At 36.6% G+C, this 14,775-nt stretch overlaps 1 protein-coding gene and 1 long non-coding RNA gene across 10 annotated transcripts in view; both read left to right on the forward strand.

Moving 5' to 3' along the window:
- The first annotated feature begins 525 nt into the window (after positions 1-525).
- Positions 526-2,668, forward strand: LOC147839352 (uncharacterized). 8 transcript variants are annotated; one of them, XR_015518467.1, is made up of 6 exons: positions 526-791; positions 1,386-1,454; positions 1,606-1,660; positions 1,734-1,810; positions 1,973-2,022; positions 2,294-2,668. It is a non-coding gene; the product is annotated as an uncharacterized LOC147839352 (long non-coding RNA). The 8 variants fall into 8 exon arrangements; XR_015518466.1 differs by having other exon boundaries at positions 1,606-1,654; XR_015518469.1 differs by having other exon boundaries at positions 1,606-1,622.
- Positions 2,669-3,607: 939 nt separating this feature from the next.
- The window catches only part of kif26aa (kinesin family member 26Aa), a 159,201-nt gene continuing 148,033 nt past the window's right edge, over positions 3,608-14,775 (forward strand). Inside the window, exons 1-2 of one of the 2 annotated variants that reach the window (XM_087298277.1) lie at positions 3,608-3,951; positions 7,754-8,005. In XM_087298277.1, coding sequence (XP_087154403.1) covers positions 3,823-3,951; positions 7,754-8,005 — 381 coding nt within the window. In that variant the 5' untranslated portion in view covers positions 3,608-3,822. Of the gene's footprint in view, positions 3,952-5,174; positions 5,422-7,753; positions 8,006-14,775 lie in introns of those variants that run through there. The other variant, XM_087298278.1, reaches the window with a different exon arrangement.

Genomic DNA, 14,775 nt, shown 5'->3' on the forward strand with positions numbered 1-14,775 from the left:
TGTCTCCTTAACCAAACACACCTGATTCAGATCATCAGCTCATTAGCAGAGACTGAAAGACCTGTAACGGGTGTGACAGACAAATGAGACATCAAATTATGCAGTGTTGGTGAGTCTATAGGTGGTTGAGAAACACTGGTCTAAACTATAGGCTAATTTATTAAATTTTACTGTATACATTTCAAACTTTTCTAACTATACAGTAGCTTATATCCCCTTCGGTGCGGCATTCACTATGGTTTACTCAGGTTTGTTGTCATCAATGTCATCGGAGGTGAAGATGATTCCTCCATTACCGGAAACATGAGCAGATTACACGGGTATAAAAACAGCTGAGCAGTTCCCATGGGACGCTGCGTTTAGGATGCAGGGCATGTCTTTGTGACTCCAGGGACCACTGGACATGATACAAATCATTTCAATATGGATTAAAAAGGTCGCCCCCACTAATCTCCTACCATGTATTTTTACCATAGTCAAACGTGGGCCTATAGGCGTACGTTTAACCATTTTTCTCACGGAGGCAATCCCAACAAACACACAACGTTGCCTCAACGTAGCGACCTTCCTACAACGTTGTACCAACCTTGCAAAAAGGTTGAGGATTCTACGTTGTTGCTAAACGTTGTCACAACGATGTCATAAGGTTGCCATTTAAACATCACGAGGGCCGCATACTTTAGGTTGTGCTTATGTGGCGTGGACAACCACTGTACAACATTTACTGGTCACAGCTGAATCAGTTTAAATTTCAACAAGCCGTCGTCTCATTCATCAACGACCGAGGAGACGTGAGTATTGTTTTATTTCTTCTTGCTAAATAAGATACGTAAATCGTGAATATTCAAACAAACCTACGATTTCGACAACAATCTGTTCCAACATTACACACACACAAAAGCCGTAATGAAGTTATTACGAGCGAGTAACATTTCAGCATTCCGTTCACGGACGGCAACAACATTAAAATCATTATGTTAAATCTTTCGATAAAACATTTCCTGATTATTTACCTACGCTTAGTCTTTAGTCAAATGGAAAATAATGTTTTTGAAGTTCAGTTTTTTCCATATCCATAGTGATCAGTCAGTATGATACTTTATCACACGAGCCGACCCACTTTTTACAAAACACACAAAATAACTTTTAAATACAAAACATCTCTGTGCAGTTTGCGTCCCGTTAAAGGAACAGTTCACTCAAAAATGATATGTACTCACAAATTATTTGCCCTGTAAATAATAGCCTAAGTGATTCCAAACCTTTAAGTTTCTTTATTCTATTGAACACTAAAGACTGTAAGCATTTGCTTTCATAGTAAGAAAACACTAATTAAATAGTTACAGTTTTCCAGCTTTATTTAATACATCTTTTTTATTGTTTAGCAGAAAAAAAGCTAAATAAGTTTGGATCAAATAAAGGATGAGGCTAAATGGCAGAATTGTCAGTTTTGGGTGAGCTATCCCTATAAGTTAAAGTATATAAGTTGATGTTCATATGCCTGATTAATATAGATATTAATAAAAAGGTCTGCTAGTCTAAATTTCTATTTTGATTTATCTTTTGATGTTTTATTTAAAACCCACTCGTTTCTTTGCTCAACAGGCTATTTTCACATGGAGGTAATCTTCTATTGATAATTTCTGGATTTTAAGTATGTGTAAGTTGCATAAAACTCTATTGTTTAACCACTCACTGTTGTTTTCAAATTACTTATGTAACTTGTCTTTCAGAATTTTTTCAGCTGTTGAATTCACCTCAGATCAGTGTTGCTGTAATTCCTGATCTATGGAAAGAATAATTGAATGAGGTAAGAAGTATACTACTCTATTTACTATCATAATAAATGTAGTATTGTTACCTAAAACAGCATGTTCATAATGTGGAAAATAGATCATGCTTATGAAAAATTACTTTATTATTTTGTACAGCTGTTATTGCAATGACACTAATTTTAACATTCCATTTACAGTGAGCAACGCCACAACTACAGGACCTCTTCTTTCTCTTCTCATAATTTAAGTAAGTATTGGGAGACTAACTCTGACTTCTGTTAACTCAAACCTGTTTTCCCTGTATCTCTAAATTTATTGAATTGTATGTAATTTTGGTATATGATATATTATTAAAGCATTAAAATAAAGTAGGCTACATAATTACTCACTGGAGATTTTATATAATGAAATTACAATAAATGTCTGAAACTTCAATAACTTGCTAGTCATAGTCGTTTCCATCTGTCCTCTCTTGTTCACTGCCTATTTTGACATTTGTCTACTCTGGATCTCTGAAGCTGGATTATCTGTTGGATTTGTTTCTTCCTCTGACTGCTTTCTCCATACCAACAACTACGACTGGTCTTCAGCTGCGCTCCCCGGTCTGCTGTATTCTCCAGTCCAGAGCTTCACTGCCCAGTGTCTGAATTTTAATTTATATATTTATTTATATGTATATTTACATTTTAATGATTTCTTGTTTACTTTTCTTGTTTGTTTACCCTTTAGTTTAATTATATATATATATATATATATATATATATATATATATATATATATATATATATATATATATATATATATATATATAAACTTTATACTGTTTGCTTAAAATTAGATGTGTACTGTATGTATTAAATGTTGTGAAATATATAATAAAAAGTTTGATTATATTCATTTGTGTGTTATTTTAAACACTTTAAAGTTTACACATGCAGTTGTTAAATTAAATAGGAAAAATAAATGAACAATATTTCATATTAAGCAATACTGGAAAAGAATTGCTGCTTATCCTGTATTCTAGGCAGTATTGATAAACTGCCACAAAAAATATTAATACAAGTAGTAAGAACGCCGCCTCGCGGTTGCTGAATGTCGCACGACAACGTTGCTACAGCCTTCTCACGTCTTACATTTCTACGTTGTGACAATGTAGCGAGCACGTAAGCGGCAACGTTGCCTTTGAAAAAATACAACGTTGTGCAGACATCGCTACAACGTAAATGTGTTTGTTGGGATGGCATAAAGGACTAGAGAACCCAGAAATTGTTTACACAAATAGTAAATTATTACAAAATGTGTTAATCTACCAATGAATGAAAATATATTCATTAATATAAATATTGAATACATTTATAAATATATTTATACATACATTATTAATATATTTTGCATACAGTAAAACAAGAGACCATTGCTGTGTCCTTTTCGGATGCTTTTACACTTGATTCGTTAAAAATAAACAAGTGCTCCCTGGCCAATGAGATGCAATTTTACCTGCACGTGATGAACTTTGGTCCGTTTAAATGTTTAGCTTGTTAAAATTAGGTACTGCTGTACATAATAACGGCTTTGATCGATGTTTCAGACTAAAGCAAGCGTTTTACAGGCGTGGAAAAAGCCAAATGAGAGAGAGAGAGAGAGAGAGAAAAACAGCTGCTAGGCTATTGCATTGCGGATTAAATAATGGTAACAGGTGTAGTTGTGGGATATGTTTCTCGTGAGTTGTGACAGTAACGTTAATTCTTACAACTCATTTAAGGAAGGAGAGAAAGAGGGAAGGAGGCGGAGACATCAGAGCAGCTTTGAATCGATCCACATGTTGGAGCTTTAGTTTCATGTGCGACCAGGTGTGCACGCGCGTCTGCGATGAGCAAAGGATGGAGATGGTTAAACATATGCCAAAGCTACCGAAGGACAGGAATGACATTTAGGAATCGCATGCCTCTGGGTTTCTTCTTAACACCTGACACATGGTTTGATGATCTCTCGGCGTGTTTTGATCATTTTAAATTGGCTGTAAGACTCAGATGACAAGAGGTGTCCCATGGCTTTACATCATGATTTACCACAAGATATAGAGCAGAGGGAAACACCGGTGGAACTTGACGCTCTGCTTTTGGATACGGATATTATATTTGGATTAACCAGTCATTATTTGAGGAGAAAGCAGCAGGTGATATACCCTAGCTTGTTGTCATGTTGCATGTTTTGTTGACTTTATATGCAAATGTCAAACTTAAACTTAGTAAGTTTATCTTGTTTTTTACAAGAAAAAATATAAATGGATAAAATATTGCAGCACCATGAACAGCTCCTTTGAAAAAAATAAACAAAATTGTTGTAGGCTATTCATCTCATCTAATAGCTGTAAAGTGTGATGTCGACCACAACGAAACCTAGATTAATCAAAGTACTGTCTGAAATGCATAGTTTAATCATTCCTGGATCAGCTGACGCATTTTTGTGATGTTACTAAAATATTAGTACAAACCCCGCCGATAAATAAACTTTATAATCGTCCAATTGCAGGTTTTATCCAGGTGGTGGCGCTAAAGTAATAGTAAATGACTGACTGCACTACAGAATCGACAGCGTGATGATGAGCTGCTCTTTCTCTAAGCACCTCATTGGCGTATGTCTGACTTCTACAAACGCAATAAATTGTAAAAAAAAGTGAAGAAATCTTATTAATTTAGTTAAATAAAGAGTTGTAATATATGTAGAACATAAAAATAAATTAGCGTACAATAATAACCTTAAAGGTAGTTTGTGTAATTAAAAAAATACTCACTATTTACTCACCCTTAAGTTTATGTTGTTGAACAAAAAATTTAATATTTGGAAGAAGGCTGAAAACTGGCAACCCTTTACATATAGGAAAAACTATTACGATATGGTTACAGATTTCCAACATTCTTCGAAATATCTTCTTTTGTGTTTAACAAGAACGTTGGTGTAACCGATTTGTAACAAGTGGTGAACTATTCCTGTAATATAGCCTACTTTAATTGTATAAACTGTAAATAAACTTGTAAGAATAAACCTCGTGAGTAGCTTTATATATATGAATGTGATGCGAGTCATGATGCATCTTGCACGTCTCCTTTCCTCAGTTTTAGTTAGGAAAATCTGTAATAAGACTTTTTGAGTTTTTCTGAAGTGTTTCCCTCAGTTATAACATTAATTGCATTATATGATAAGAAGCTGATAAAATGAACTAGGACAAATATCGCATGCGTTTAGTATATGTGCAGCCTATACCACGCTACCCCCCTCATAATACAGCGATGCGCGCCTTGAGTGTGAAGTGAGGAGCGTGCTGTGGCTGTGGGCTGAGCTGAGATTCTGCTACGCCCCTCACTGACTCAATGCCACTCTAACTTTGAGACCCGATTTAAATTCATTTATAGTTAACATGAGAAGCGCGACATCTCGAAAGACTAGAAAAACAAAAATTTAGACCCTTATATTTGTAAGATTTATGAACAGAACATCCATGAAATGAAAAGGATAATTTACAGATCTCTCAGTGAGTCGGAGCACAGACTGTGTCTAACACGCGGGGACATTTAAAGCCAGAAACATGCGCTCTCATTATTGGGTTCAAGGTGGAGGACGTAGAGCAGATTTCAGGAGGTTCACGGTGAGATATGGCATGATGTAATTTAACAGCTTATTTGTTTATGCTTCAAATAACTATGTCATGTTTATTGATTGATTGATTGGACCTAATGTCATGCATGTTAAGAAAATGTGAGACTGGTCTCATGTTTGCATTTCCCAGTTAGTTCAGCTGAGAGAAACTTGGTAATTGGTAAGACTGGTAATCCATATAACTCATTTAAGGGTTTTTTGTTATTGTTGGTTTTGTGAATATCATATTTGAGTCTTATCCCTAAAAATAATTGGCATTAACTGTTAAAAAAGAAGCATACATAGAACCTTTTCATTGCCTAACAGGTTTTTTGTGGTATTAAACATTTATTAGATGATTAGTGTAATCTTCACACTATAAAAATACGTTTTGAATCATACTTTTAAGAGTGTAAGTTTCATTCCCACAAGGACCATAACTGCATAACAACACATATGTTTATAAATCATTCTCAATATCTGTTGACAACCAAATAGTTATTATTAATGATAACTACAGCATGGCTACATAAAGAAAGCTCAAGTTGGGACCAACTTTACACACCAGCTGATGATATTGTTCTTGATTAATTGTTGCTGGACTTTCCTACTCTGCTGCTTTAAATTCCCAAGCTCTTTAAAGGAGGATGGATTCTGATTGGCTCATATTCAAATCCATATCGAAAGTGATATAAATGCTACTGTTTCTTAGTGCTGTTGCTGTTAATGATGTGGTGTGGACTGCAGATATATGATTTTATACCTAATCTAGTTTTAGAACTAAATTTTAATTTTTTTCATTCATTTTCTTTTCGGCTTAGTCCCTTTATTAATCAGGGGTTGCCATGGGAATGAACCGCCAACTTATCCAGCATATGTTTTACGCAGCTCATGCCCTTCCAGCTGTAACCCATCTCTGGGAAACACCTATACACTCCCATTCACACACATACACTACAGACAATTTAGTTTAAAAAATCCATTTATAGCATTTGTATTTAGACTTGTGGGGGAAACTGAAGCAACTGGAGGACACCCATGCAGACACAGGGAGAACATGCAAACTCCACACAGAAATGCCAACTGACCCAGCCGAGGCTCGAACCAGCGACCTTGCTGTTGTGAGGCGACAGTGCTACCCACTGCACCACCGCGCTGCCCATAACTAAAGATAATAAATGAAAATAATTTATTATAATGAATTCACAATAATTTAACAATAAAGTCCAGAAGTTATAATGTAGTGTGGCACTTTAAAAGCTTTATAATAAAGTTTTATTGCATTCTGATTGGCTGTTAAATGATTGTTTATCAGTGTCATCAGTATTGTTATAGTGTGAACTTCTTTTCCTTTGCTTTATATTTAGAACAAATTTTAGCACATTTTCTTAATTGTTATAGTTATCGTCTTTGAACTGGCCTTTTATGTTTATTACCTTGCCAAGTATGAGTCTTTAGCCCCTTTCACACAGTGATACCGGTAAATATCCGGAAAATTTCCGGAACGACTTTACCGGTATATTGAAAAAAGCGCTGTTCACACAGGCGAGGACGTTACGGAAATTTTCCGGAAAAGAGCATTCACACATCCATTCCAAAATGCCGGTAAATTCTGACATCATTCACCACAAATGAGCTTTAAACGGCTGCGCTTGTATTTGTAAACATTTGACTAAATTACAAACTCTGTGGATGATCAATATTGTGAACAACTTTCGCAGGATCACTTTCGCATGTCGAGATGTTCATAATATGTGCGTGTGCAGGCGCTCACAGGCTGTTTCATGGGCACACGCAAAGCTTGAAGGTAAACAAACAACGGCTTATCATAAGCATCTTATCGATGATTATTTGCACAGTTGGCATTAAGAAGAACATATAAACGTGATCTGACTAACTTCTAGCAGCTAAATGTGTCTGGAAAAATATTCAAAGGCTTTTATTCTCACAAACCGCGCGGACGTAAATGCGTCTGACTGTTGTGATTGGCTAAAGCAGAAGTCTTACGTCAGCACGTTCTAGACGTGCACGAGCTTATTCCGGAAATCTTCCTTCTGCGTTCACACAGCGCAGCATTCCGGCAAATTGCCGGTAATGTTACAACTTCTCTTTCCGGAAAATAGCCAGAACGAATTTACCGGTATTTTCAAAAAGGACCTGTTCACACATACAACCTTTCCGGAAAATTGCCGGTAATTTTCCGGAAAGGTCTGTATGTGTGAAAGGGGCTTTTAAAGTAAAGTCTATATTGTTCATCATAATCATGTTTTATTTTTCCCAGCAACCACTTTTCATTAATCCCTCATTGTGGACTGTTCTGTTCTGCTCTTCTCTCACATAAGGTCATTGAGGTTTCAGAAAGCAGTGAATCAGTGCAGAGTCCGGCACTCAATCCTAGGAAAAGGCTTCATTCGGCAGAGGAAGTGCAATGCGGCAGCCGGCCAAACCCGGAGGGTGCCGGTTCAGCGTCCGTAACAGAGTTAAGTTATTCTGAGAACAAGCACGGGAGGGAAAGCCTGTGTCAGCGATGTCAAATCATTGCGAACCAACTGAACAGGCAGGCGCGCGAGCTGGCCGAGCCAGGAACTCTGAAGGTTTGTGCATTCAACTATACCATTAAATCAATTCATCTCAGGGCCTGTTTCATCATGAACACAGTGACAGTGGTGTAGAAATAATCGTTTTAATCTTTGCAGTAATTAAAAGAGAAAAAACTACTGTAACCATACCCATTGCATTCAGAATAAAGCATTTAGATGAGTTCGAAAAGATGGGTTACTCAACAAGTTCAATCATTCTTCACTCTGCCTATTTTATTGCACCCAGTTTGACCTTTTTTTCCTACATGGGAACATAAAAGGTGATGTTTGGCATATAAGCAGTCTAAGTCTTCTCTCACTGTCAAAATATGGAAAAAAGATGTCTCGAAAATGAAAGGCGACAGACACTGTCATTCTGCCTGACATCTCTTTTGTGTCCCAAAGAAGAAAGAAACAGCTGTGGAACAACATGACAGGCAGTGTATGATTAAATAATTGTAATTTTTGGACGAAGTGTTCCTTCGAATTATGGAAGATCCTTATTACTTTTTAATATATGTTAAATGCATGCATGCAAACACGTACCACACACAAACATCTGAAAATTACAATTTATATAAAATAGATTCATTCTGATGCATTGCAAGTCAGAATTCGTCACAGACACCTTTGGGACACATCACTGTCATTGAGGATTACTGACTTTGTTGAAGTCTACAGAATATTTTGACTGGTCTTCCTCTTGTATCTAAAGTGTTCTTAGACAATTTTCGAAAATATGAGATGGCCACGAGCGTCTTGACTGTCCTCAATGATTATTGTAGACGATCGTGAGATGTACTGCAGGTAAAAACACATTTCAATGACCAGAGGAGCGACCAGCTCAGCAGGATTTTATGGTCCCATTAATCGTAAACGATGACACACTTGGAGTGGCTGTATTCAAGAGCAGAACTGCTGAGATGAACGTAAGCAGTCATGCCTATCATTGGTGATGAGCGCTCTGATGATATTAGCTGTCCCAGCAGTGCATAAAAAGAAGGTTGTGTCTAACCTTAGCCTTTCACAATAAAATCAGCTCAAACTAAATTTTAACAAAGCTTTTAAATTAAATCTCTAGACATTTTTGAACCTGTAAAGATCATTTTAAAGGTGAAATCTGTCAATTACTTTTCAGCTTGACCAGTAGTAAGAGTTTGGGGCGTGACTACTGTAGGATATGGGTGGGGCCAGATGTTGTGTAGCTTGGGATGTATTACATCATGTTAAAAGAAATTAAAGCTGCATCTGAATTTCTGAAATCGTAAACTACCTGAGTAGGTACTAGATTTCAATCTGAATTTTACTTCACGACAGCTAGAGAAGTATATTCTACATCACAGGTGTCAAGCACAGTTCCTGGAGGGCTGCCGCTCTGCACAGTTTAGTTCCAACCCTAAATAAACACACCTGATCAAACTAATTGAGTCCTTCAGGCTTGTTTGAAACCTACAGGTAAGTGTCTTGAAGCAGGGTTAGAACTAAACTGTGCAGAGCTGACAGTTTGCAGTTGCAGTGCAGTTTGACACCACTGTTCTACATAGTATGAATACGTGTAGTATGAATAGAATTCATGCATACTACATCCAGCATTTATCATTCTCACATGACCTACCAGTATCAGTTGGGTCTCTTAACTCTCATTCATAAATTCTCTCAGAGAAAGTATGGTGTCCATTGGATGCACAGTTCAATATCTCACCAGAAGTAATAGGCCATTTAGGTTTTTCTCAAGTGTATTCTCACTGCAGTCTGTGAACAGCTCATGGACGTGCATGTGCAAGCTTTGTTGCTACAAATAAGCATTATTTATAGTAATTATTGAATTATCCGTTACATTGAGTGTTATTAACATCTACCCCAACACTAAACCCAACACTGACAGTTATTGACCTATCCTAACCCTAAACCCAAGCGACACAGTAGCATGGGTGTTTCAATGTCCTACAAAAGCTTGCACATGCACGTCCATGAGCTGTTTGCAGACTGCAGTGAGAATAAACTTGAGAAAAAACCTCATCCAGTACGTCATCATGTTACCGACTGCAGCAAGGACATCGGCTGCGTCTGAAATCACATGCTTCGATACTATATAGTACGCAAAAAACAGTATGTGAGTAGTATGACTAAATTCATAGAATTTGAAAATCAGTATGCGAGATGTACCCGGATGACCTACTACTTCTGGCGAGATTCTGAAGTGCGCATCCCATGCATGCTGCACTATCCCATGATACCCCGCAAGAGAATTCATGAATGGGTGTGAAGTGACGCAACTCACGGGGGTAGGTCACGTGATCATGACAAAATGGCAGTACGTCCGAATTCCTTTCATACTGCTCACATTTATACTGTATAGAACATTGGTCACCAAACTTGTTCCTAAAGGGCCGATGTCTTGCAGATTTTAGCTCCAACCCTAATCGAACACACCTGAACAAGCTAATCAAGGTCTTACTAGGTATACCTGAAACATCCAGGCAGGTGTGTTGAGGCAAGTTGGAGCTAAACCCTGCAGGGACACCGGCCCTCCAGGACCAAGATTGGTGACCCCTGGTATAGAACGTACTTATCTAACGGCCGAGAAGTATGTTTAAATTCAAATGCAGTACCTACTGAGTAGTATGCAGTTTCGGACGCAGCCATCTTGTTTGTCTGTTTTTCAAATGCTATGAATCTAGCCATACTTCTCTGCTTGCATACTGTTTTCCACATACTATATAGTAGGTGATTCGGATACACCATAAGATTCCTTGACAGAAGTAAAAGTAAAAATTTAATGTCTTGCCAAGATGCATGGAGATAAATAACTTAGAAAAACAAAGATTATCTCTGAAGGTGCTTTTACAAGATAAAGAAATTTGAAGAAATGTTTGCGTTTCAATTACGACACTGAACTTGCAGAGTTTCTTATTAACACAAAATCTGAAAGTTTTTAACAATAGTTTTAGCTTTTCACCATTAAGCCAATTTATTAAGTTAAAATATTGCATCTATAAGAATAATCTTTGTGAAAAAGCTCAGTGAGGGTAAGTGATGTTGGCAAAGGATGCAAATAGTTGCTTTGTTTGTAAGAACACTAGTGCAGAAATGATATACACTACCTCTGTAGCCTCTGGCTCACAGCTGAAGGTTGAACACTGTCAATAACTTAGTTTTTTAGATTTGACAGTTGTTTCTTTGCAATTGCTAACATTTATTATGCAGTGACATTATTATTTATGAAGGTTAATATATTGTCTTGTTTCCATGTTTGTATACAGCAGCACTTGGTTGTTATTGTTTGAAACAATGCTTGTGAAAGGAGGTGTAGAAGTGATAGGATCTGAAAAGGAAGCTAAATCACCTCACTTTTATTAGTCAATGAAAGTGTGATTCTGTTGGCTGGGTAGTGCATTTCCTCATATCCAGAGGTTGTGCATTCCTTCACGTGGACTGAGGATATCAAGAGTTTCAGACACGCCTCCCTTGTCATGTTTTGGTAATCATATTCTCTCTAGAAAGAAACATTCATGTTTCTGAATGTGCCTACTTCCATAATCCCCTGACAGTTACATTCACATTTTTTACTAAAGCTGGTTGTAGTAAACCTCACGCTGAATCAACAAAGCAGTTGAAACCATTGTTTACAATGCAACGCTATGGAGATTGCCCAAGTTTCTTTGGCCTGTTTACATTAATACATTTTAGTTTTAAAACAGCGTTTTAGAATGAAAAATATCCACGTCCACACAGGCATTTCAACTAGCATTTTTGAATAGCCCTCCGTCCATACTATACCACTGAAAACGCACATCACATGACCACACACACAAACTCTGGTATGCGCTTGAGCGTATGCACATGTCTGAGCTCAAGGCAGTCAGCAGGTGCTTTTAGCATAGAATCCCTGGTGAGAGCTGTGCACGTCGGACTGTTTAGAGTGCATGGACAAGACTTGTTGTGGAAGGAAGTGTAAAAAGTGAGAAAAGTTCTGTTCTTGTTGGTATTTGGATGGCTAGCTATAAAGTACCAGTGATGGGTACATCATTTTATCTAAAGTTGATATGCAGGTGCCGAATTCAATGTGCTCCACACACACTGATACATTCACCAACTTGGAATTATCAATAAGTCGTCACTTATATTAAAATCAATACATTTTTCAAGATGTCACAATATTGAACAACATTGGTTTGTTGTAGTTTAGCAGTGTCATTGGACATATTGGTGTTGTTCACACGGTTTATCTATGATTGCACATGAAGAAACAATATGATCACAAACCCAACGTGACCCTTCTTATATAATTTGCTATATACTGTAATCAGCCACTAATGGGACATTACTTTATATATATATATACATATATATCCACGCTTAACATATACTGCTGATTTTATATTGTACAGTTCCATGAAGGTTATGTGAAGAACTTTTAACATCCATTAACCCCTTCAGACGTGAATTATGTTCCAAATTTCAGAAAAACGGGATGTCATGTGATGTCCATTGCAATGGACGCAGAGTCTGAAGGGGTTAAACCTTTGCATTCCAGGTATTTACATTGGAAAAAAGAAGTCACACTTTATTTTGATGATTCGTTTGTTGAATTTAAGTTACACTGCACCTACATGCCAACTAATTCTCATTAAATAATAAGTAGACTGCTAGGTTGGGGTTAGGGTTAGTGCAAGTTGACATGTACTTGTAAAGTTTCTTATAGTCAGTTAAATGTCTGTTGAAGGAGCAGTATCAACATATACTAAGCAGACAGTCTACTAATACTTAAATGAACCATCAAAATAAAGTGTTACCCAAACAAGTGATTATTTTAGGATCTGTTCTCTGTTCTTTGTCAGGTCTTTTTTTGCTTGAGAACAGTAGTGGCCCGATGGACTATAAAGCTGAAATGTTTCAATTAGTCACACACCTTTCAGTCACAACAGGATTCAAGGTTTGTTTTGGGATAGATGTAGACTTCATCCACTTGTTTTGGGAAATTCCTGTATTTTCCATTCCCTCCCTTATGAACTGAAACAACTCCATTCCTGTACAATCAATAAATCTCTGTTAACTTTTTAGTTTTTTTTTATGGATTAATGGGATCAGATATAACCTAAAAATATCATATTTGTTCGTATGGTGTGTCCTTATTCTTGATAGATAATTGGACCGTGTGAAAGGTACATTTTGTAAAGCAACTATTGATTGCAGTGTAGCAACACTACTCTGACTAGCTTGATTTAGTTTTATGAAGGATTCACTCTTTCAGGCTACAATTCAACTCCACTTTCTGGGATTTCTAGCTTTCTTTCAGCCCTGGAGATGAGATGAGGTAAGGCTGTAAAACGCGTGAGGACATTTTCGTCTCAGCCGTCTCAGACAGAGTTAAATTGTTTGTCAGGTCAGACAATCGTGCCTGAGTCCAGACAGTCAGATTAAGCTGTAAGATACCCCTGCAAAGGCCGAGTGCTCAACAAAAGCAAGATGAAAGAATCTATGGTTAGTTTTAGCACACAATGATGCTGTCAATACCAGACTCCATAAGTTCGCTTCACACAGTCTCCCAGAAAGAGTTTAAATTAAAAAGTGTAATGACACTCTAAATCCATTCTGAATCATCAATGAAAAACAAATTGGATTGTATAATAGAGAGATTTATCTCAATTTCAGATCATTAGGATCACATAAAAGTGGTGGGCTTTGTGGGTTTTCAATGCGCCGTGTGAACAAATCCTTATGAAACAGATCTGTTGAAGGAAGATTAACTTTAAAGAGTTCTACATGTGGAAGAAATAAATCTATATTTTAAATAAATGATCCATCTTGTGTAAATTTGGTTTTGATATTGAGAATATATTTTCTTAAACATACGGCACAAATTTAACTCAAATGGGCATGAAAATACAAATATGTTTCTCATTATAAAATACAATGTAATTTAAAACAGTTTGTTTTGAAAATATGCTTTATAATATGAAATTATATAAATAAGATAAAAAAGATAAATTTTGTTTGTTATATGTATTTTTATACAACAGTTCTGTCTGGTACTCTGGTTCTCAAATCTGATTGGCTGATAGCCATGTGACACTCTGCAATATTAAAACTTGAACAGCCTCCTCACCCTTGTGTATTACTCCGCCTCAATAAACTCACTACAGTTTGAAAAGTATTGCAGCTGTTGGACAACATAAAGTGCTTTTTAGGCGATAATGTTTATTTATGAGGATCGTGACCATTTTAAATATTTATGATTACGGAGATGCAACACGTTGACATTCATCAGCCTGTCAAACTAAGTCGATATCTCTCTCTCTCTCTCTCTCTCTCTCTTGTATGTTGTAGTGCTGTATTAATACCATAGTAATTGTAGTGTATTGAGTGAGATGGGACTCAAATATCAGGAATGTTTATTTTGTGTTGGCCACTCTTTGTATAAACTTGAGTTACTTTTTCCTTTGTTTTTAATGAGTCTCCTGTCTTTGCTCCTGCAGACTAGTTCAGTAAAAAAAAAGAACGAGGAAATGCCTGCATGCGTTTAGCATTTTTACTTATCGTTATTCGTTTCTTTGGTCTTTTTTTAGGGATAATTATTGTGATCTCTTTGCAACAGATAAATACTGGGAAATATCTGTAGACTGATGGCATTTCCTGCTGTTTAGCCTTATAATCTTAAAATGTGAGCAAAATCATCTGTTATTCATCCCTTTAGACATTACGCTAATGTATAATTCAAATACTAGCTCTTAAGTGACATTTGTGAATTAGCAACAGTTTCTGCTGTTTTGACGTCAGCTGCA

Source organism: Danio rerio, chromosome 20 (assembly GCF_052040795.2).
Source record: "Danio rerio strain M-AB ecotype USA chromosome 20, GRCz13ab, whole genome shotgun sequence".
Taxonomy (NCBI): domain Eukaryota; kingdom Metazoa; phylum Chordata; class Actinopteri; order Cypriniformes; family Danionidae; genus Danio; species Danio rerio.